The 23,738-nt window shown below is 33.5% G+C and overlaps 1 protein-coding gene across 5 annotated transcripts; it reads right to left on the reverse strand.

Moving 5' to 3' along the window:
* Positions 1–104: 104 nt before the first annotated feature.
* Positions 105–15,215, reverse strand: LOC126703261 (uncharacterized). Of its 5 annotated transcripts, none has more exons than XM_050402225.1 (28): positions 14,990–15,215; positions 14,686–14,860; positions 14,382–14,521; positions 14,168–14,284; positions 13,805–13,945; positions 13,313–13,687; positions 13,044–13,201; positions 9,580–9,701; positions 9,343–9,434; positions 8,822–9,068; positions 8,633–8,696; positions 8,239–8,387; positions 8,049–8,119; positions 7,778–7,945; positions 6,624–6,695; positions 4,671–4,772; positions 4,499–4,588; positions 4,122–4,197; positions 3,927–4,020; positions 3,750–3,819; positions 3,467–3,646; positions 2,406–2,528; positions 2,230–2,313; positions 1,918–2,102; positions 1,635–1,773; positions 1,476–1,535; positions 757–861; positions 105–652 (listed from the first exon to the last, which is right to left on the reverse strand). In XM_050402225.1, the coding sequence occupies exons 1-28, from the start codon at positions 15,095–15,097 to the stop codon at positions 539–541; spliced, it is 3,621 nt and encodes a 1,206-aa protein (XP_050258182.1). In that variant the 5' UTR covers positions 15,098–15,215; the 3' UTR covers positions 105–538. The 5 variants fall into 5 exon arrangements, with proteins under 5 accessions (XP_050258182.1, XP_050258180.1, XP_050258181.1 ...); XM_050402223.1 differs by having other exon boundaries at positions 13,289–13,687; XM_050402224.1 differs by having other exon boundaries at positions 13,304–13,687; positions 14,990–15,214.
* Positions 15,216–23,738: the final 8,523 nt, after the last annotated feature.

Here is a 23,738-nt window from a genome sequence, read left to right on the forward strand (position 1 = left end):
ACATTATAAAGACCACAATGTGCTTGCTTAGCACGAATTGATGAACCAACCATTCAATTTTCTTATGTTAAGGAAATCATATTTCATGATATAATGAGACAAGGTATTTAAACAGGCTCTGCATGCATTTACATAACATATTCATAAAGCCAATTCATAGTATCATATGGTGTAAGCGTCATTGCTTATTGTTCAATTCGAACAAACCCCATAAAGAATGACTACAAATATATGCACAGGGTCCTCTTTCTTTTTCTAAATTTAAAAAGACAAATCTTTATGTTGACAGAAAGGTGATGGGGAACAAAACAAAAGCAGCGGAGCCAGGCCAAGACTTTGAAAAGGCTCTCACTCACTTTATTTCCACCATCACAAATCTAACTCGGGAATAAATTATTTAAGAACCTATACTTCATTTTACAGACAAAATGGCTCCCTAGCAAGCCCTAGAGGAGCAGCAAAATTCACCTAAAGCACAGCCTTAGAACCAAGAGCAGAGAATTATAAGGAGAAAAGAACTATTTGTACAGGATAGCCTTCACATGAAGTAGCTGAGAGCCTTTTTTCTTCTAGAACCCCCTTCACCATAGAGTTCATTCCATTGTAAAAGCTCAGTCATGTTCACAGACTCAGAAGAGACACTTGCACATACCTATATCCACATAAAAAGCACAGTACATATAAAAAAAAAAAAAAAGGTAATTAAAACAAGCAAAGGAAAATATTGTATTAATTGATATTTAAGATTCGCTTTACCCGTTCATGAGCATATTTAAAGTCATCCATGTTTAAAGGCCGTATATCAGCACTGCCACTCAAAGCTGGGGCAGATCTACCTTCTGCTAGAGCTGCTTCGCGATCCTGTAAGTTTAACATATTAGATCAGAAAAGCTTTGCATCTAGACAAAGAGCACCTGCATAAGATGGTTATGAATCTAAGGGAACAGGTACATGTTCTTCAGTTTTTCACTTCCATGCTTTACTTCACTTCAATTCTAAGTTTTATTTAATACCACAATCTAAGGGAACAGGAAAGTTAAAAAAGTGAAGCCAGTACGTGTTGAACACAATACCACAATCTCACACCATTCTTAAGAGGGGAGATTGTTCTATTTGAAATTGAGCTCATTGGCAAGAAAAGGTTGATGTATACAATGGGTTCAAAACCAAACATGCCAGGAAGGAGCACACTACTGGACATTTCGTCTATACTAATTTTTAAGCTCTCATTCCAGAGCAAGTGCAAAGATTTTGTATCCAAAAACAATGGGTTGCAATTGACAATTTGAAGGTCGTCATATTCATTGGCATTTTGATCAGCAAACTCATGATATTAGTAAACTGGATTGACAGTAAAAGATTTGGTGCTACCAACCCCAAATAATTTTATAAACATCAAAAGTGACAGTGATGAGAACACTGTTGAGCAAGAATAAATTTCTAAACTGTCCGTTGATTGGATGGAAGAAACAAACCTTTTTTTCCTTTTCCAATATCTCTTTAATTGGACGGTGTGCAGCAGTTACACATAGATTCTGCAAGATGACAAAGCAAATATGATCAAAGTCACTCCACTTATTAAATAATAATAATAAAACCATCAACTACCAAAGAAACTAGTAACAAAAAAACACCTTCAGGTCACTTCCAGAGTATCCATCTGTCATACTTGCAACTGAGTCAAAATCAAAACTGGGAGACAAGTCCTCTTTTGCCAGTATGACTTTTAGTATCTTCGCCCTATTTGGAGCGTCTGGCAAATTTACCATCAATCTGTGGAAGAAAACATGCCCAAAGTTACCCGAATGTTGAAATGATATAACCTAGCACAAGAAATGTGTATGCATGTAAGCACAATAGTGAATTTCTTATATACACATGCATGAGACTTGGGTCCAGTTTGACATGATGTTTTACCTACGCGGAAGCCTTCGAATGACTGCCTCATCAAGGTCAAAAGGTCTATTTGTGGCTGCAAGTACAAGAACCCGTTCTGTATCTTTTGTCCGTAAGCCATCCCAGTTCACCATAAACTCATTTTTCATTTTACGCATGGCCTCATGCTCCCCTGGATTTTCCCTCCGGCCCAACATGCTGTCAACCTATAAAAAGACCAAGCAAAAAAACAAAAATTGAGGATATTCAACATGAAATTGTATAAAATGCTTACTTCAAATACAACAAAACTACTATTCAACATGCAACGGTATAACAAGGCAAAGAGCTTACTTCGTCAACAAATACCACACTAGGCGCAATTTTACTTGCTAGTGAGAAAACAGCTTTTACGTACTTCTCACCCTCACCAAACCACTGCAGTAAGGACAAGATAGTTAGTCTAAAATTATGAAATGAAGTCGTTAAAGAGATGTGTCATGATCAACGAGGAAATTATAATTGTTAACCTTAGACGTGATGCTTGACATGGAAATGTTGATGAAGTTTGCACCAGCTTCAGTAGCCACAGCCTTTGCAAGCATAGTCTTACCAGTTCCAGGGGGGCCAAATAATAGTATTCCCTTGCAGGGCTGGAAACAAAAGATGTACAGTGAGATAGTTCTTCTCGACATTCATAACAAAACAAGTTCAATACCATATACTTATACAAGTGTGGTGTTGCACCAGTATGTGTGCGCCAAATCCTAAAGAAGTGTTAAATTACTAATTCTCCCAAAATCTAAAGCAATTAGGATATGGTCAATTTAATCATTTAACCACATACTCCTAACACTCCCCCTCACATGTGGGCTCCAATGCCCTTTTAATAGGTGATGTCAAACACATGAGATTTTAAATGGGAGGTAGAGTGGAGAAGACAAGGATCAAACTCAAGTCCTCCTACTCCGATATCATGTTAAATTACCAATTGTCCACGGAATATTGCTTATAGCAAATTTATTAAGGAAAAAGAAGCGTCTAAGACCATGGTCAAGAACTAAAATATGAAAAACCCAAATTGTAAGGGCAAAGACATAACAGTAAAAAATTTGAAACCAGCACTTTCATGTATGTAGATTACTAATGCAAAGATACACGTTCTTGCTTAATGGTAACTCATAAATAATAGATCAAGCATATATTATTTTTGCGCAGAAAATCAGAAATTCATAAGACACGATGTTCATTTTTTCAATAAAAGTTCTATTACCTATCAAAAAAAAATGTTACCAAAACTTGGGCAATCACAATGTGGCAAATTTAGGAGTAGAAGACTTCAGCTTTTAAAACAATTTATATTTGATAATTTTGGTTAAATTATTTAAATTAAGAATACCAAAAACAAAAGGTGAAAATGAATAAGGATTCCATTTAACTCGTTTATGATGGAACCAACATCCTAAGAGTAAAAGGAAAAGGTTTCCCTTAATTTAAAACACACACAATATAGAGTTATGAAAGATAAATAAATTGTAACACATCAATCTTTAAATGAAGAAGCACATTTCTTTGAAATAAGAGATTACACCTTAGTTAATTGTCCCTTGCAAAAAAGTTCAGGCCTTTGTAATGGAAGCATCACCAACTCCTTCAATGTATCCTTGACATTTTCAAGAGCTCCAATATCATCAAAAGTAACTCCAATGTCATTGGGTGGAATAACATCAGCTAGAAGCCTTTTCTCAAATTCATTTTCTGTTACAACATCCTGATTTCAGCCAAAACAATCAGTTTGATGACCATTAAATAATAGATGTACTAAAGAAAACTAGTCAAAGTAATATCTCCTTGCAGGAAAGTGTAATAAGCACCTTAAGTGACTTCTTCAAGCTCTTAGATTCATTCTGGACAGCCTGCAAGATTCTAATGCCGTACTGGATGCTGCCAGAATTGCAATATGGCATTACAACTGTGTAATTTCCATCCAATAACTAATATTTCAGCCAACCACTATTTAAAATGATGGCAGCAAACAAACTATCAATTACCTCTCACTAGACAATACAAGCCTTGCATCAGGATCAGCTTCAGGATTCTGCATAAGATGATGGCTTAAAGCCCACCCAACTACCTTCTCTGCACCTGCAATACATAACAAAATATAATAGAATTTTTAAAAAACAATAATAATGACAATAAAACTGGCGAATCATCATGTCTTGATATAGAAGAATACAACATACTTTCATTTGTAAGTGTTTGGTCCTTAATGCATAATGTCTCAAGTCCTTCACATTCCATCCCACTCCGACCAAGAACCTACAAATAATGAACAGTAACTACAAGTATCATTTGCAAAACACTGCACGTTAAGATACATACATTCAAAATATGAAAAATATTTTGAAAAAACGCTAACATACTCACAACGTTCAATTTAGAAAAATATGAAACTACACAGGTACTAACAACACAAAAGGTTTTCAAATTTAAACTTTTGCAGACTTTATCTATAATGTTAAATAACTAAAGCACCAATTTATCAAGTAATAGTATAATTTGTGTTAAAAGCAACAATAATGCTTATGATCTAAAATTTAGGAAAGGCAAAATTGCTCACAGTGCGCAGGTGATTCAGATTTCCTTTCATTTTGAGGGTTTCAGAATCTCGATCCAATTGGTGCTTCCATGATGCAAGAAGTGCTTCATCCTGCAATGAATTAATAAGCCTCCATAATATGTTTAGTAAGCAAAGCCAAGTAACTGATGGTAAGGAATCCACTACAACAGACCTGTGGCATGTGAATGGTTACTTTGTTGGGAAAAAGCTTAGTCAGATTTTTTGTCGTCTTTGGGACCTCCTTACCCCTGTCATGCAATCTTCCAAAACTATCCTGAGAAAATAAAAAGGCAGCAACATTAACAATTTCTGTCAGAAAGAGCACATTTTCCCAATTTCCATTCATCAAACTGCACAAGCCCATAAAAATTAAGCTTGTGTACGTGCAAGAGAGAGCATAGACATTTTTCATAACATATAATGACGGGTTTTATGCAAAGACATTTATACATATAAACCAATAACTAGTGTGAAAGAAATCCAACTTTCCAACCACTCTCCCATAATATATCATAAACCAGTAATAGCCTAGACCTGCAAAAACTCAATAAAACTAATTGTGGACATGAGTCCCATATAAAATTTGAAGTCAATTCCCAAGATGACCCATAACAACATAACAGTGCCCTTATGTCTTCCCTCCTACTTCAGAATTGCACTTCAGTTATCAAAAGATTGTTCAATATTTGTAATAAAATATAGTTTTTGTACCTCCAGTCAAAATTAGAGCATAATGAAGTAGGCGTATCATCATAAGAAAAATAAGGGGAATAAAGCCGAGGAAAAAAGATAGAAAGCATAGAACAAAAAGGTGTGATTGTTCCTCTCACTCTATATTACTCACAATAGACATAAAAGGGCTATAATTAATAAATAAGAAGTTCCTTTATTTACCAAACCAGTTCTTCTATCCAAAAAGTAAATCCATAACGCTCTTGGGGACTACCAATGGACCACAAACAGTGAAAATATAAAAGATTATAGCTCACGGGCCACATCACAATGCATGAAAAGATAATCCACAGTTTCACCACGAGTTCTACACATACAGCACAGTCTACCAAAGATACACCTATCCTACTAAGGTTATAAGTTGTTAAAATTTTCCTGCATACTGTCATCCATACAAAAAATGTGCCTCTTCTTGGAGCCTACTGCACCAAAGGCACTTCTAAAGGAAAGACACCATTTGAACATCTCAAAACCTCTTAATAAGAATGGATATCAAACTTACTATTGCTAACTAATCACCTTCCACCTAATCAGGGCATTCCCCCTGGAAATGCGTAGAACATTAAACATAGAGTCTACTGATTCAAACTCCCAATCATTAAAAGCACAAATAAACCTGATATTCCAAGGGGAAGATCAACACCCCCCCCCCCCCCCCGCCCCCCCAACATTCTAATTGTCCAAGTAAGAATTCATCAAGGCCTCCTTCTCAACAGCAAGTGCATATAATTCCAAATGCAGCTCTTTCAACGATTGGTTCCCACACCATATTTCATTGCTCTTTGGCCATCCCCAATCAAAAACTGAGCATAACCAGCAAATTACCCAACCTAATAATCTACATATATTCTTTCATACAACATTTTAGTCATTCTTACTTTGAACAATAGAAGGATCAGGAAATTACTGCTCAACATCGCTGATTATAATAACACATACATTTCAAACTCCTAACTTAGTAAAGTAAATATCCTCAACTTTAAGTTTCTTTTTGTCCAAAGCAACAAATATTTATGTCTTTCAAATATATTAGACAGATGTAGTAGCAAAAGGCAAACAAAGAACAATGATGATATGTCAATAAATTACAAACATCAAAATCAGAATAAAATTTATGGAAAATTGGAAATGCCTCCATAAAGGATTATGCACCCAAAAAAAAAAAAAACCAGAAAAAACTGATAATACAAGCAGGAAGATTTTTTAACCAAAAAATCTTCATAATCCTAGAAAAATTTGTTGAAATTGAACATCCAGGAAGCAGTACCATTATAAGGCACATTTCTGCCTCAGAAAGAACAACCCACATTCACAATAGGAAAACATCAACCAAAACTTGCACAACTTCAAGGAAAAATGGAAACCCATGAACTATCTAGAGAGTAAGCATTACCGGGAAAGCCAAGTCAAGAAGAGCAGTTTGATTGCTGCCAAATTTTGTGAAAAGAAGACCACCAGGATGTGACTGCAAGAAAAAATATATATGGTAAGAAGAAAACAGATCTACATGAGGAAGCCATAAGAAATACTTAAAATGCAACATACAAGCAAACTTCATTGGCTCCCCTACAAATCCAAGGTGTCACTCTACTTGACTGCAATGACCTCTTTATCTTCTTTAGCTTTCTCTACTCATCTGAAATAACAATTAACTCACCACACCTAATGCTACCCAGGATAGTACATTGCTCTCTTAAGCAGCACAATAACAGGTATAAAGGAATGCTGCTTAGATGGTAGGTTTACACCATCACAGTAAGCAGCAAAAAATTTCGGAGTAGAATGTGCCGAGTAGTTCTCCAAGCAAGTCAGATTTTCAACTCTCTCAGATTGGTATACTCCTAGGCCTTGGTAGGCAGACCCCTCCTGAACCCATTCCCAGACTAAGGCAGTTGGTCCTTCCTCCAGGCATTCCAAATAGACTAGGTGGCATCTTAAAACCTTTTCTTTAGTGTTAAAACCTATGCTACTGATATCCTCCTAGCATCAATGAATGATGATCAGCATTACTACTTTTTAACCTAGTACCTAATATTCATATAGACATGAGTTCCTGATTTAGTAATTGTTAAAAGTAATAATAATTAAATTAAAATTAAAAAAAAAAAAAAAAAAAAAAAAAAAAAAAAAACACCCTTGTAATAAGTGCACAAAAAAATAAGAAAAATATTTAGAACTGCAGCAACTAGGTGTAGAAATGCAAAACAGGTATATAAGTCACTTCAAACAGCATGATCTACATAATGTATGATACAAGTGCCAGAAAATTGTGATAATAAGGGCCAAATTTATGTCATATTCAACAAAGACATAAATGATGTATGTATGTAAGAATATAGACACGCATTATGTTCAATACATGTCGTAAAAGCCATTGTAATCTTTATTCATCATTTCTATTTTAAAGTTGAGGAAGGATGAAGTTGAGACTCAAGCTGTACCTCATCTCACATTGCATTTAATTATACAAGCATATCAGACTGTATAATTGAAGGGAAAATGAAACCCCCAGCATGATTGATAAATTTGTAACAATGCAAACATTACCTTCTCCTTGCGATTGTCAGTATGAGTGTGTGAACCAATTACAACCACATTATCAGGAAGCTTGTCAAGTTTGCTTCTGAATGTTGAAACTTCACTTCCTACAATGGATTTCTCAGCATCTTTCATAAACAGAATGAAAGGCGAGCTTCTGCTCTCACTTAATACAACCTGGCAATAAGATGTTAAAAGTCATCCACAAGCTAATGAAAATATTATTCACAAAAGAGAATCTAAATAGTAACAATTGTTTAGAACAAGGAAGAAAATCTACCTCAAACAAAGTGTTAATAAGCAACTTGTCCAATTCTTCTACACTCGGGCCATCCGAACGAAGATCAGAAACTAGAGAGAGAGAGAGAGAGAGAGAGAGAGATTCAACATATAACAATAGAAAATGATGAAAATAATAAGACATCTTATGAGGTCTAAGCTTGTGAAAATGGTGTGACAGTAAAATTTACCATTGCAGAAGAATCCATAACCTGCCTCACACCGACCTCCAAGATCAACCCCATCTGGTATAGGTTTATCAAACCTAACCCCAACTTTTGACCATGGATTCTCCTCAAAAACTAATACCACCTTTCCACGGGCTCCACTAGACGGGCCCCTACACGTTAAGTTCACAAAGCATGTGTTACAGCAGAACTGCCTTAAAAGTTCATGTTGCACAAAAATAAACATGGAAAAAGGCCATATAATATTAAGTTTAGATAGAAAGAGGGTTTAAGCATGAATACCCTCAGAAGAATACAAGTGAATAACAAAAACAATCAAATGGGAAAAGAGTATCTGAAACTGAAGCATCCAGAAAAGATGATAATATAGCACTGGCTATTATTCATAAAGATTTACCGTGAAGAAGATGCTGCTGTATACATGACACCAGAAACCGAACCATTAAATTTTACTCTATCACCTGCACATATCATATTTGTAGAAATGAATCCAGAGGAACAAAAGGAAATCCAAACATCCAAAAAGTATGGAAAACTGGAAATCCACATGCAAAGGCCATTTCTAAATATAATGCAAAAAGTATACCAAGTTTAAACAAGTCATTCTTAGATGCCCCAGAAGAAGAGGGTACAGTGTCAGTCTCCATCTTAGGCTGAGATTCCAAGCCAGAAGGAGAAGGTGCATTTGAAGAGCCGGGTATATCTGCTTCACCTGCTGACGGATCCATGCTCGCAGCCAAGTCCATGGGTAAAGGATTTTGTTTGCCACAGTTGCAAGATTTCTCTGCATTATTTCCATCTTTCAGCAGCTCTGCTTCCTTCGAAGATAACCCCTACATGTTTGTTATTAATATTCCAATCAATTAGCCTGATCATCTCTGGTAAATAAACAAAAAAAACATCAAAAGAGAAATCAGATAATGAATACAAAAACTAAATAAAATTGCAGCAAATCATTGTTCCATGCGTGAATGATCAATTTAGTCACTGGGTATCATAAAAACAGCAAGTAAGGAAAGAGGAAGAGCTTAATTCCAGAAATATCAAATAGAAAATAGGGATAACTGTAATTCTAACATCAGAGTCAAGAAAGTAATTTTATCTTACACCCAACAATGAATGGCTATCAAATATGAGCAACTTAGCCCCAAAGTAATTAGCAAGTGCCTTTGCCAACATCTCCTGATATATCTCCGACCCTGTAAAGAGGTTCAAAAACAAAACAAAAAATTGCAGTTCAATTTTCTGGAATGTAAACCACCAATCTAGCCACAAAATCTATTGATATATCTCAAACCCTACACCCTAGAGATTAAAATTGGATAAAAAAAAATACGCACAAACCTGCAGGACCAGAGAGCAAAATTCGTGGATTCACAGTAGTAAGCTCCGAGGTATACTTTGCATGTTCTTTATGCTTCAAGTGTATAAATGAAGCTGCAATCAGCACATTTTTTGTGTTCTCACTGCAAGAGTAAAAAAAAAAAAAAAAAAAAAATGAAACCACAAGTTATGATTGCAGAATTCAATATCAAAAACCATCCAACATCTTGTCTACCAGTCAGCCAATGGACACACTAAAACTCACGCATATATGTAATCTAGTTAGGAAACCACAACACACTTGGTTATCTACCAATCATTTAATCAGCTAATCTCCATGGTTAAATGAAACCAAATGAATAGCCAAAAAAATAAACAAAATGATAAATAAATGGTATCAGGCCTTTGGGCTAAATGGCACACTTCCACCCCCAATAAGCATGGGGCAGTGGGTGAGGGTGGGGGTTTGAATCTAGGGAGCACAGACAAGGACACAAGTACAGGTAAAACACAGCAACACAAGCATTTTCTGAAAAATTATAACATGAGACCATACGACACTGGTATGACATAGGTACAACACAGGTACAACACCCTAAATTAAGTGTCTGTGCTTCCTAGGCTTGAATTTCCTGGGGTGCATGAGTATCTAGTATTTACCTAAAAAAAAATGGTATCAGAGCTTAAAAATTCACAACATCAAACCCAAGAAGACTTCAAATAGAAGCAAGTTGTTTTGCATCATGTCAAGTGGATTGTTTGTCACTACAACTTGGCTTCCCAAAATAGATGGTTCACAGAACACTGAAATTAATGTCTAAGTAAAATGGATCCCTGCCTCAAAGTCCATAAGTTCCACTCATCAAGAGGATATGTCCTAATTCTCGAAACCTGTCTCATGTTGAGGGCAGGGAACAAGAGCTATAAGCAAGCTTGTGCTACCTTTTGATTCCCCCACACTGCATTTAGCATGAGATAATCCTTTTGGAGGAAATAAGATCCCTAGAAGTGAATTATAGCCAAAGCAAGTCCATGAAAGAAACCCAATAGCAGAAAATCATATTGATTTGAAAATGTGGAGATTGATTAAATTCTAAGCTTGAAATACCAACATTATTTGTTTCTTAATAGAAAATAGAAAACTATTATGACAAAGGCAAATGATTAAAGCACATAAATTTGGATAATGACCATTCCTCTCAAAGAGGACAGGAAAAGGGAAGAAATTTCATCATGACATAGTCCTAAGGAAAACATCAATAAAAAAAACTCTAATATCCAGAAAATCCGCTTCAGAATTTTCAAACAAATGAGATCAAGGCATTATCCTCATTGTAAACCAGGGGCCTCATACCATCCCCTATTTATCTTATTATACAGTTTCAATCTCCTCCTACTAAATAAAAGAAATAAATGGACCTTTACTTCTTAAGGTAACACACCACTTTCATTTTTAATTTAGACCTAGAATATTAGGTATCAAGGCCACACTACAGCAATACAAAGCAGCTTCACAGCCTACTCCGTTCAATTATAAATAGGTAAAACTTAAGTACAATACCTTAGGTGGAGCACTTTAGGTTTTCCAATTAAATTCAAGCATTTAGTTGCGTTGAATTTAATTATCCTTGGAAAAGATAATACTATTTGTTTTTTATTGGTAGGATGGGACAAGGCATGCAGGCTTATGGTGTTTTAGGGATAAGGAAGATTACCACCTTCAATAAAGCTCTCTTGGGAAAGAGGTTGTGGAGGTTTGGGATCGAGGATACATGTGATAGCTTCAAAGTTTGGGGAGGAAAGGGTGGGTTGGACTTCAATGTTGGGTAGTGGTTCTCATGGTTGTGGTCTTTAGAGAAGCATTAAAATGGGTTGGGAGAAGTTTCACTAGCACATTCAATTTGAAGTTGGAGTGGAGAATCAAGTTCGTTTTGACATGACTCTCAGTGGGGTGATCAACTTCTAAAAGAAGTTGACCCAGTTTTGTACAATATTTCTACTAATCGGGAGGCTCTAGTAGAGTCTCTAACGGTGAGATAGGAAGTGGGGACAAGGAGGTGTTGGGATGTGAAATTCTTCCGGGATTTCAACAGTTGAGAGTTGGATTTGGTGGATGCCTTTATTCCTCTTTTGGACACTCATATTCCTCCCAGTGAAGGCAAAGACTTGGTGAGGTGTTTGTTCTTATTATAATGATTTGTGGGGATCCACTTCTTTCAATTTCCCTAGGAAAGTTATTTGGAGTATTAAGGCTCTCAGACAAGTTTCTTTCTTTGTTTGGACAGCAGCGTCGGGGAAGATACTAGTGATGACCTTGGAAGGAGGGGTTATACCTAAGCGGATTCGAACTGTATGTGCCAGAGTAGTGGGAAGGCAGTGGATCACCTTTTGCTCCATTGCAGTGTAGCCTATAAGTTATGAAGCTTTGCTTTAGTTTGTTTGGGGTGGGTCTCTTGGGTTTTACATGGGAGTGAATGAACTTTTGTTTGCTTGGAGGAATTGGTTCAGGAAGTACTCTTTGGGTATTTGGAATTTGGAGCCGCCATGTTTGATGTGGATTATTTGGACAGAGCATAACAGACGTACGTTTGAGGATTTGGAGAACTTGGAGGACCAGCTTTTCACCTTATTTGTAGGCACTTTGTTTGAACGGTCTCATACATGGGGATTCACATCTAGTGACCCCATTCTCATGTTTATAGACTCTCTTTCTTATTGTACATAATTTTTTTTGTTTTCTTTAGACTACTTTGTGCTTTTTGTAGAAAGTAGTATTTTTTCAATAAAATTATTCTTACTTATCAAAATTTATTGGTTAATGCAACCAAGTGCTTAAATTCAATTAGGAAACCTAATACACTGCACCTAAGATGTTGCACCTAAATTTTATCCATTATAAATTAATGCGATTGATTTTTATTCCTCTATTGAGGAAAGATAACTTGAAAGCTATGATTTGATAGCCAAAAGCTACATCTAAAGTAAAAAAGGACACAAATTAAAGGAATTGTCCATAACGAAAATCTAGACTAACAGGGCCCTTTTCTAGAAGGATTTGTGATATCTTATAATTTTTAGGTTTCTACCCAAGACAAAGGCATCTACCAAGCCACATTATTCCCGAAATCTCTTTTTTTACAACGTTAATTTACACCCATTAGTATTTGAAATACAGTAACATAGAAGCATTGGTCTAATAGACAAATCAAGTCAGCCAACAAAAATATAGTTTCCAGAAACCATAAGACACATTTCAAAATTACGCAACATATGTTATCCACTAGACAAGAGCTGCCTACATAGAACCTGGGGATGGATTGGGCCCACATGAATAAAGGAAACAAGTCAAAATATTAAGCGAATCATTACAATTCCCTGTATTTTTTTTTTTTTAATAAATATTCCCCATCTTTAAATTGTACACAACACACAGACATACATATCTAAAAGATTAATCACGACATGGTAAAATGAAAGAATCATACCTTAAATAATATGGGAAGTTGTCAAATGAAACGTCTAAGTTCCTGCCATCAAGAATGCCTAAAAGAACTTCTTCTCGAAATACCGCACACCGCACAGACATACCCGATGTTGATGTTGGCTGCGAATCCCTCATCCACTCGTTTCTTTCTTCCAAAACCTGTTTAAACATACTTTTGCTCAATTTTAGTGTACAACTAGTTGATCGAGCTAACATCCTGAACAAAGGCCTTAGCAAATCATTCACCCCAGAGAATTTTACATTGCCTGCCTCTATGCCAGCGTCCGGGTTGCAATCATGAGGAGAGTTCCTGTTGGTGGTTCCAGTTTCCGCAGCTTTATCACTCCCAGTGTTTGGTGCCGAGTTGCATTCCAGGCCATCAAGCTCAACCTCTGTGCCATCCTGAACAACGGATTGAGCAGGCACCTCAGTACCCTGGTTGACTTTAGTGGTAGTTTGAGTTGGAGACTTCCAACGTGATAGATCTTGTCTCATGCTGGAAAGGCCCGAAAGGGATGCCAGTATGGAAGCTCCAGCTACAGCTGAAGGATCCCCCGTCCTCCTTTCAAAATGCAGAAGCTTCCCAACACCACTTTGAACCTCTGCACCTTTAGCTGCAACCTCAGGCACGGGATGCTGAAATATCTATGTTGACAAGAATTAAGGTGCCCATGAACACAGTTACAAACACACATGCATAGCTACACGCAGGAAAACACAAGGAAGAATATAACAAAGAACCGTTCAAGAACCAAAGGATACATAAGCATGGTTTGCCCCAAACACCACCTCATCACCCGAGTTGAGCATGCAGCTGCTACTCCTCTTGATAGTTGTCCCATTTACTTGCACCAGTCCCTTGCTCCCCATAATTTCTAGCACAGCTGAGTCACTACCATCGCGCTGATCATGTCCAGAAACAATGAGTACTCATACTGCATGTACATATCTCTAAGGATTTCATCTCCAAAAAGATAGAAAACCAAAGTACATACACCCAAGTACAATCACAAATACATATATGTGCTTGCTTGTTACTCACTTAATTGTCATCAAAACCATGCCTAATTTCATAACTATCCTACAAAACTTCTAAGTAAAATTACACTGAAACATAAGGTATACCTGGGTGTGCTTTATTCTGCATAGAGTCCCACTAATAGTGTGATCCTTCAATAATAAACCAGAGTTTCTACTCGACCCAATCCCGAATACATCAGTGCAAATCGAAATATTCAGATTCTGCGGCATATAATCAAATTATTACCACACAGAAAAATGAAAACCCACTTCCCAACTCAATTCAACCTTAATAAAAAAACAAAAACACAATCCCAACCTGTGCAGACTGTGATAGAAGCTTGCACCACGGGGTCGAAAGCTCGTAAGTCGAAGCCGGGTTTCGCTTCTGATATACACTCCACGAAGAGAACGAACTCCTCGGCTTATCAACTGTCGAAATCGGATTTGGCGTATCTCCTAAAATCAAATAAAAAAGAACAAAACTTTCAACTTCGAGTTTCGATAATCGTAAAGTTTTGACCGAATCGAAACGCACAGACAAAGAAATGATAAAGCTTTGAGCACAGTGAGAGAGTGATAGAGCGAAACAAAGAAGAAGAAAAAAAAAATAAAGAACTCACCGTCGGCGATCGGAGCATCAACGGCGGTGGCTGGCGCGACCTCGTCTTTCTGAGTACTCACGGCGTCTTCTCCGACGATCGGAGCATTTTCCGACGGATCTGCCGTCGACGGCTCGCACAATTCTTTTGAATTCTCGGCCACCGCTTGAGTCGGTTTCTCTCCGCCATTCTCGACCTGAAAATTCCACAACTTTCCATCAAGAAAACAAGCCCTAGAGCAAAACGACACCGTACAGATCACAAAAACAAAAAATCGAAAATCTTGAGCGTTGAATTTCATTTCTTCAAAAAAAAAAAAAAAAACCTTTTGACGCTTTGGTGAAGGAGGCTTATCTTCAGAGGAAGATGATCTTTTACTATTGTTGTTGTTGGTGTTACCAGAGAGAGATCCACTTCTTCTTGTTGAAACCATGCCTCTCTCTCTCTCTTTGTTTCTCACTCTCTCTCTCTTCTAGTCTTGTTTTTATGTTCGGTTTTTTTTCTTTTTCTTTTTGCCCCTCAATGTAAATGTGAGAGAGAGAGAGAGAAATGACAGAAAAGAGTGTGTGTGAGAGAGAAAGGGATATTATAGGAGATAGATTATAGTATGAACTTTATTGTTTTGTTTTTGTTTACCAAAATAAAATAAAACTTTATTGTTTCCTACCAAAAATATGAAAACTCCATTATGCAATTTGGTTAATTTGTGTTTTTTTTTGGGTTAAATTTGAATATTTGGGCTTATCTTTTTTTTTTTTTTTTTTAAATTCTCGATAAGGTTCAAAATGACTAAAAACATCATTATTGTTATCTAGTAGATGAGGGCGGATTGCGTTTCAAACGACATCTATGAATCGGAGTTAGGTGGTTGACGTGGCACGAGTTTCGTTTGCTATGTTAGCATTTTTCTCTTCTTCTTTTTTTTTAAGTGTTGTGTCAACATTTTTCATCTGTTATATGATGATAATGATTCTTTTCTTAAGAATTTTGAAGGTGAAAGAGTTACTTTGAGAGTCTTAGTGATGGAATCATTAAGTCATAATCTGTTGAATTATTGTATCATCGACTATTTACTTTTGTTAGTGTGATGAAGCTTATTTTGAGTTCATTGGATTTTTTTTGCTTCTAATGTTGTTGTAAAGTCGTCCATTGGACTTGCTTCAATTGGACCCGTACCAATTTTTCCCTATGCAAATGACAATCCATTGATTTTTGTCAACTTTTGTTGTTCCTTTCTCCCATTTCCTTTTTATTCATTTCCAATACTTTATACATATACATGGAATTTTTTCAAGTACTCGTGGTATAATCTCCTCTCACATGAATGGTGAATCCTACTGATTAAATTCATAATAAAGCCTATTATTCATACGAGATGAGTAAATATAACATCATTGTATTTTAGGAGTACCAAATAGTTACTCTCTATCCATTCCATTCAATAGTGACATCTCAAGGCCTTGGCCTTAGGTCCCTACATGTCCCGACATTTTTTTTTTTTTTTAAGGTTTCAACTCTCAAGGCCCTCCACTAAATAGACAAAAGGTCCCAAAATTGTACCCAAGCAAATCCCAAAATGTAGAATCATAACTAACTTATATATATATATATATATATATATATATATATCCTTGGTGAGTGTAGCCATTAATGAGAATGAGATGCTTTGAGGGTTTAACATTCATCCAGTTATTTCTTTCCCATTTTGGCAGAGTGCTCCAGCATCTAATAGTAACAAAAGATCTAGTGGAAGAGCTTTCAAACCCTTTAATAGCATTCTGAATGATCTTTCCAATCAGCTTGTTGAAGAATGTCACTAAAATCATCTGAATTAGCAGGATCAGGAATAACAGTTGTAACAAGTATCTTGAAATGTTCGAACCATAAGTCAGAAGACTTAAACATAGCCTTGCTTTCCAGAATACGAGATCGTATATCTGTTGGCAAGTTGGCAATAGCACTTTTCAACAAAGATTGGGTCTTAAGACTCAATCTTCTGTGATATTTGGGTGGTTAACAGGATGGCTTTCAAAAGCTTCATTTTTTGAAACAATGTCATTTTTTGAAGCAAAGTTATTTTCTAAAACAAGATCATTTTCTGAAATAGGGTTAACTTGGTGGCTCACATAAGCTTCATTTTGAGTAATAAGGTTAACAAGATGGATTTCAAGGTTTTTGAGGGTTTTTTTGGAAAAGATCATGGTGGTTTCTAATAAAAGCAAATTGAAGGCTATCAAGGATGAATTTAACAGAATTTGGTATATATATATATGTGGAGGGGGGTTTGCATTCTTTCCACATCTTCAATAAGGTCCCCAAAATTTTGAGCTAATATTTAATACAAATGAAACCCTAAATTGATTAAAAAAAAAAAATTAGGTTATGAGTCTAGCATCAACTATGCTATGCCAAATGCTAAAATAACACACAAAATCTTACTTTTGCTACTTTAATATAGTATTTGATAATACACCCTACATCAAATGTTCCATTTTAACATTACAGCATATTAAAATAATATAAACAACTAATAAAAAATTCATTTAATTTCTCTAAAAACACCTATCTCTCTTATCTTTAACCTGTCTCATAACTCATCCAACACCACCAACAACCCACCACATTCACTTCTCAAAATCCATCCCAAAAAACCCATAACTTGTCAATCAAGAGAGAGAGAGATCTAGCGGTGTGGCGTGGCGAGGTGGAGGCGTGGTAAGGCCGAGAGTGTGAGTGAGAGAGGAAGAGAATGAGAAAGGTTGAGTGAGAGTGAGAGTGAGAGAAGCATGAGAGAGAGAGAGAGATGGAAATATGTGAGAGGAGAGAGAAAGGGAAAAAAAAAAGAGTAAAAAGTTTTAGCATTTCTACAATACAATTCTACTAACAAAATTGTATAGTTCATCCATACTAAATTTTTTAGCATTTGGAACATTTGATGTGGGACATTTTTTAGTGTGCTAAATGCATAGTTTTAAAATCGGATCAGACCATCTAGTTCAACCATGAATCGAGCACAAATTCGGTCCGGTAAAAACCCCTAAAATTGGGAGCAAAAGCAGTTCTTTAATCGTAAAGATTTTAAAATCATAGCTAAATGCTAAAAATGTAGCATACCTAATGCTAATGCTCTTATAATATGTCGAATAAGCATTGAAGATTGCCTAACAATCAGTAAAATAGATATTAACAAAAGCTAAATACAAAAAGTATATTAACAATTTTTATCTCATTAGGCTAGAAGAACAGTTGTTTTAATTGATATTTTGATAGATAAGAAGAATGATTTTTAAATAAAATAAATATACAAACTTAAATTAACAAATATTTAAATATTAAAAATTCATTAAAACTTATCATCTTAGACCCCAAAATGTATTGAGTTGTCCAGGTCATTCAATTCTTTTCCATTATAAGATATATAATATTTGACTCTTTTTTTTTGAAAGCTTTATTAATTTATGGACTTGTTATAGCCTTTATAATTTTATATGTGTGTTTAAATCTTCTATTGAACAAAAATGTGAATCCTTAGTTGAATTCCAAAATAAAAATACATATATATATATATATATATATATATATATATATATTGTATTGAATGATAATTGAATTTAACTATATAATTCATTAGTTAATGCAAACACATAATTGAATTTAATTGGAGAACCTAAGTTACATCATTTAAGAAATTATACTTAAATTGTGTATTTTAAAAATATAGGTATTAAAATTAAATATTTTAATTGAATTTAACTATATAATTCATTACTTTCTCAAAAAAAAAAAAAAAAAAAACTATATAATTCATTAGTTAATGCATGCAAACACATAATTGAATTTAATTGGAGGAACCTAAGTTACATCATTTAAGAAATTATACTTAAATTGTGTATTTTAAAAATATAGGTATTAAAATTAAATATTTTAATTGAATTTAACTATATAATTCATTAGTTAATGCAAACACATAATTGAATTTAATTGGAGGAACCTAAGTTACAACATTTAAGAAATTATACTTAAATTGTGTATTTTAAAAATATAGGTATTAAAATTAAATATTTTAAAATCTAAGCATGATTTCGAAATTAGTCAATTATCTAATAATAATAGGACAATTTCTTTTTTTATAAAATAGGACAAAGTTTGGCTACAAACTTTTTTTTGAGAGTTGACTACAACTTCTACTAAAAAAAAAATAAAATGGTTACATATTTTGAAAATGTAACAATTGGATTCTAGTTCTTTATGTTCTTAACACGTACGTCAAATTTCATGTTAGTTGGATCTTATTTATTATTCAACCCACAAATTTATTTTTTTTTATGCATAATTTTAGAGTATAAAAACTTAAAATTTAAATATTTGATTGATGGTATAATTATAAAATTTTCATCTTTTTGAAATTTTGCAAGTATGGAGGATATAAAAAGAAAATGTAATCTAACGGTGAATTTGTCTAAATTCATATTTAATAAAGAAAATATCAAGTATTTTTTTTCGAGGGTTTTAATCTATGACATTCACTCCTGGAAATAGTTCTTTATCATTAGACCAAGACATCAATCGTTTTTTGGTGTAAGCGGGGATTGAACCCCAAATCTCTTATTCAACCATCAGAAACTTCACTAATTGAGCTAACTGGAACCCACAAATATTGAGTAGAGTTGTAATTAAACTTTGTCCTTAATAATATAACATTTTTTCCTTGTCAACTTTGGTTGGTGCACAGAGATTCCTTGCAGCTTAGGTTAGCAAACATGTTTTGTTTGTGTAGGTAGATAATAGATCGGTGAACTTGTCCAAAGATATGTCAAGGTAACACAATGGTGATATTGTTAAGGAAAATAATTAGTTCAGGCTGCCTTGGTTAGATTGACATTGATATATGATTTTTTTTTTTTTTTAAATTTTGAGAAGGAGATTTATTTTAAATTATACCATGAGATGTTGAAGTAATGATTTGTTTTTTTAGAAAAAACACACACACACACACATTTACGTTACATTAAACATTTGTTTGACCATTCATTGTTTATTAAGAAAATATTACTTACATCCACAAAGTGGTAGATTGTTATTCACAATAAATCTTAATGGGAGACTGTTATTGGCTGTTACTGATAAGCAACAAGTTAATTTCAATAGTGGTTCAAACTAGAATTAATAATAATTTATCACCTATAATTTGTTGTGAAAATATTATAAAATTATTATGAATATAACACTTCTCTTATTTATTAGAGAGATTAGATAATACTACTGAGTGAATCATATTCATTTTCTCTCGTCACCTGTACAATTTATCAAATTTGAATTATAGAACAAAAAAACAATGTTTACTTTTATTTATTTATTTATAAGAATAATTGTTATCACAACATTTCAATCAAAGAATCTAATATACTCTCAATATCCATATTCTTAGATACAAATTCTCATATATATATATATATATATATATGAGAATTTGGACTCCCAAGGTTATAAATATGTTCATGTTTAGCTTATTTTCTGAAAATCCTAAGAGAATTATTTGTTCTTCCTCAAATATCCTTACGTTCATGAACATAATTTCAAGCATATTAACCGTCACTTGATGTGAATTCCTACAAACAAATAATAAAAATTAACAAAACAAAGTTTTAATCCAAACCAGTTTGAAGGAATTTCCTCTAACACATTAATGAAGATTTATAAAAATATCCACATGTATTGTTTAAATAAATCATATGACTTAATAAATAAATCACGTAACTTATGTGATCAAAAAATACACATACATGACTTTATTAATTGCTATGTCGTGGATTAGAAGAATTCTCGTTCAGGTTAGTTTATAGGCAAACTTTTTTTTTTTTTTTTTTCAAATTATGTAAAAAATCAAATTTCCTAAATCAACAGTTTAACATTTTCAAATAACTGATATAACACCAAAATAATGGTTTCATTTTTTTTTAATTTTTTTTTTTATGGTTTGACAGAACATAAGGGATAAAAATAAAAAATTAAAGTCAACAATAATCTTTAAAGATGATGATGATTGTTTAGCAGGGACAAAAAATAATTTGTTAAATTTTAGGGAAAATATATGAATTTCATGCAAATTTTAGAAACGTAAACAATATTTTGGCCACTAACAAAAATACAATAGTACTACCCAAAGAGTAGTGGCACTATCCATCATCTCTCTCATTAGAAGAATATTAATTTGAACCCTCATAAGTAACAAATTAAACCTTGAGGATTTTAAAAGTAACATAGTAAAACATATAGTTTAAAAGGTAACAAATTAAATCTTGATGTTTAGGAAAGCAAGAAATTAAAACTTAACTCGTTTAGGTAAAATAACATTGTGTTTGAGGTTTAGTATAGTTACTTTTAAAAATATTAAGTTTAATTTGTAACTTTTGAAGTACATAATAGGTTTTTTTACTATAAAAGAATAGAGTTTAACCTCTTACTTTGTAAAACTTTCTAAGGTAATAGTTTGCTTTTTTTTTTTTTTTTGATTATTACATCACTCATATTATAGAATTTAAATTATAATATATACGATTCTAGGAGAGGGAATATATATATATATATATATATATATAAGCACAATGGATCTAGGTGAGGTTTGAGTAACCGTTGAATGTTGTCATGGTGGAGACATAGCAGGAAATAAGGAGAGTTGTCTACCTGTCTTTTGCTGGAAACAAACATACGTTACGGTCATGCATGGTTCTACCATATTTTGTATACGTGGGACATGCCTAACTTGCGCCACTGAATACAGTTTTGTACTGCCTTCAGAATTTTTGACCAATTGGCTCAAAAGCATCACTGGCCCACTCTTTCTTTTTCCCCCTTATCTCTTTTTTTATTTTTATTTTTATAAATCGATAATTGAGGGTGATTTGAATTGAATGTGGACGTGAACTTTTTTGAATAAAATATCAAAAGAGACAATTAAGCTTCTCGGAGGCTTCTACCCCGGTTATCTCTCCTGAAATCACTCCACTTCAATCTTTGAGAAGTGTATTCGACGAATTTCTTCCTAATAAATGCATCATTGTATTTTTCGACAGATAAATCAGATAAATTGATGTGATGGTAATAAAATGACATTAGTCAATCATGTAATCATATGGATGAAAATGATGCATGATTAAAGTAAGAAAATTTCAGAGACGTATGAGTATTGTGTATTTAACATAAATACTAATGTGTCTCTATTCATTTTATTTGTTTATTTATAAAAGTGTACCTATAAAATTGGACTGTAATTATACAAATGATGATAAAGGTATTGGATATAAAATAAGATGAACACTCTGTTCTTTATTAATTATTACAATCCCATTTGGCTGCCACATCTCATATTATAGCTCTTTCTTTTTCCTCTAAAACAATTTGGCCAAACTTCACTAGTGGGCATGATCTGACCAACCAATCTTCTCATATTAACTACAATAGTTTCTCTTACCATTGTGGTTGTGAGGCGCCCTATGTTTTAATTCAAATTGATCTCCCAAAAACACAAATTAAGAACAAAAAATTATTTTTTTTTGTTGAGAAAATCATTATGCCATCTAGAGGGGTGGAGGTTATTGAAGCCATGGCAGGTAGGAGGGCAATTCTTTTGGTAGCAGAGCTGGGTTTTCAGTAGTGTGTTATCGAAGGAGATTCAGAAATTGTGTTTAAAGCTTTAACAAGAGACGGCTTTGATCGCTCGAGTTTTGGTCACATTTTAAAAGACTGTAAGTCTATAATGGGTTTGCTACAAACCTGTTCTTTCTCTCATGTTAGACGACAGGATAATGGAGTTGCCCATGCCTTAGCTAGAAGAGCTAAGAAATCTTTTCCTCTTTTGGTATGGATGAAATCTGTTCCACCAGACATTTCTTTTTTAATTCATGTTGATGTAATCCCTTAAGCTTGTGTTTCAGTAAGTCGCATGGATTTACTTTTTCTCAAAAAAAAAAAAAAAAAAAGAACAAAAAATTATTTTGACAAACAATTAACTATCTCTCAATTGGTGTCTTGGTCCAAATGATAAAGAGCCACCATCAGAAGTGGACATCATTAGTTGAAACTATTTCTTTAAAAAAATTGGGACACAAAAAGGAGAGCAAATAATCAAACTAGAAAAAAAAATCAATATATCTAACTAAATAATTCATGCTTCATACATAATTGTAATTGTTAATAATTTATATTTTTTGATATATATATATACTGAATTTTTTCAATATTTTTCCTTAAACAGTTAGAATATTAGTAAAACTTAGATGTAGTTCTTTTTTAAGTGTTGTATCTTAGGAGTTTGGATCCTTAATTAATAAATTCAACCTGGTTTCATTCACCGATCAATATATTGTGAAATTTAATTGTCTTTGAAAAGAAAATTTATAATATTATCTTTATTGTTCTTAAAATTAATAGTTTTTTAGACAAATTCATTACTAAAATACTTTGTTCAATAACTAAAGTACAACATTGCCAAGAGAGATAGTGACCATCTAAAATATTATATTTATTTTGATACTCATTGTTTTGATATTTTTAAAATTAATTTTTAAAAATACATTTTATAAATATTTGAAAATAGTCTAATTAATGTATTAAATTATATAAAAAGTTTGGATTTTTTTTTTCTAATTCATGTATCGCTCATAAAAATATTACGTAACAATACATTTTACATTTGCATTTTTGACCCCAAAATGTGTTGAATTCGCCCTAAACTAGGCCATATTTTTGCAGATTATGAATTTGAGCAAGGTTTAAAGAGAATCGATTTAAAATTGAATTGATGTATTAAATAGAAACGACACCATTTAGAATTTGCAAGTTTTTAATTTTTTAAAATTTTATATTTAAAGTACTTTACAAATATATTTATAGAAATGTAGTCATATTTTGCATGAAATGCATTTAACATAGTTAATATTTCATGATTTTGACATGATCATGGTAGTATAAGTATAAAAAAAACCAATTCAATTGAGATTAAAGTTATAAAAAAAACAAAAATTAAATATTAATATTGCTTTGCAGAGAAGTGTCCAACAAGCAATGAGATATTG

Source organism: Quercus robur, chromosome 10, assembly GCF_932294415.1.
Source record: "Quercus robur chromosome 10, dhQueRobu3.1, whole genome shotgun sequence".
NCBI classification, from domain to species: domain Eukaryota; kingdom Viridiplantae; phylum Streptophyta; class Magnoliopsida; order Fagales; family Fagaceae; genus Quercus; species Quercus robur.

What these genes read in the sequence shown, in the direction of transcription:
- LOC126703261 (XM_050402222.1), bottom strand. Translation starts at nt 15,097, where the DNA reads ATGGTTTCAACAAGAAGAAGTGGATCTCTCTCTGGTAACACCAACAAC. An exon ending in GCAGAATAAAGCACACCCAG is followed by an intron (nt 13,946 to 14,167) that starts GTATACCTTATG and finishes GGACATGATCAG; the next exon opens with CGCGATGGTAGTGACTCAGC. An exon ending in GCAAGGGACAATTAACTAAG is followed by an intron (nt 2,529 to 3,466) that starts GTGTAATCTCTT and finishes TTTTGTTTCCAG; the next exon opens with CCCTGCAAGGGAATACTATT.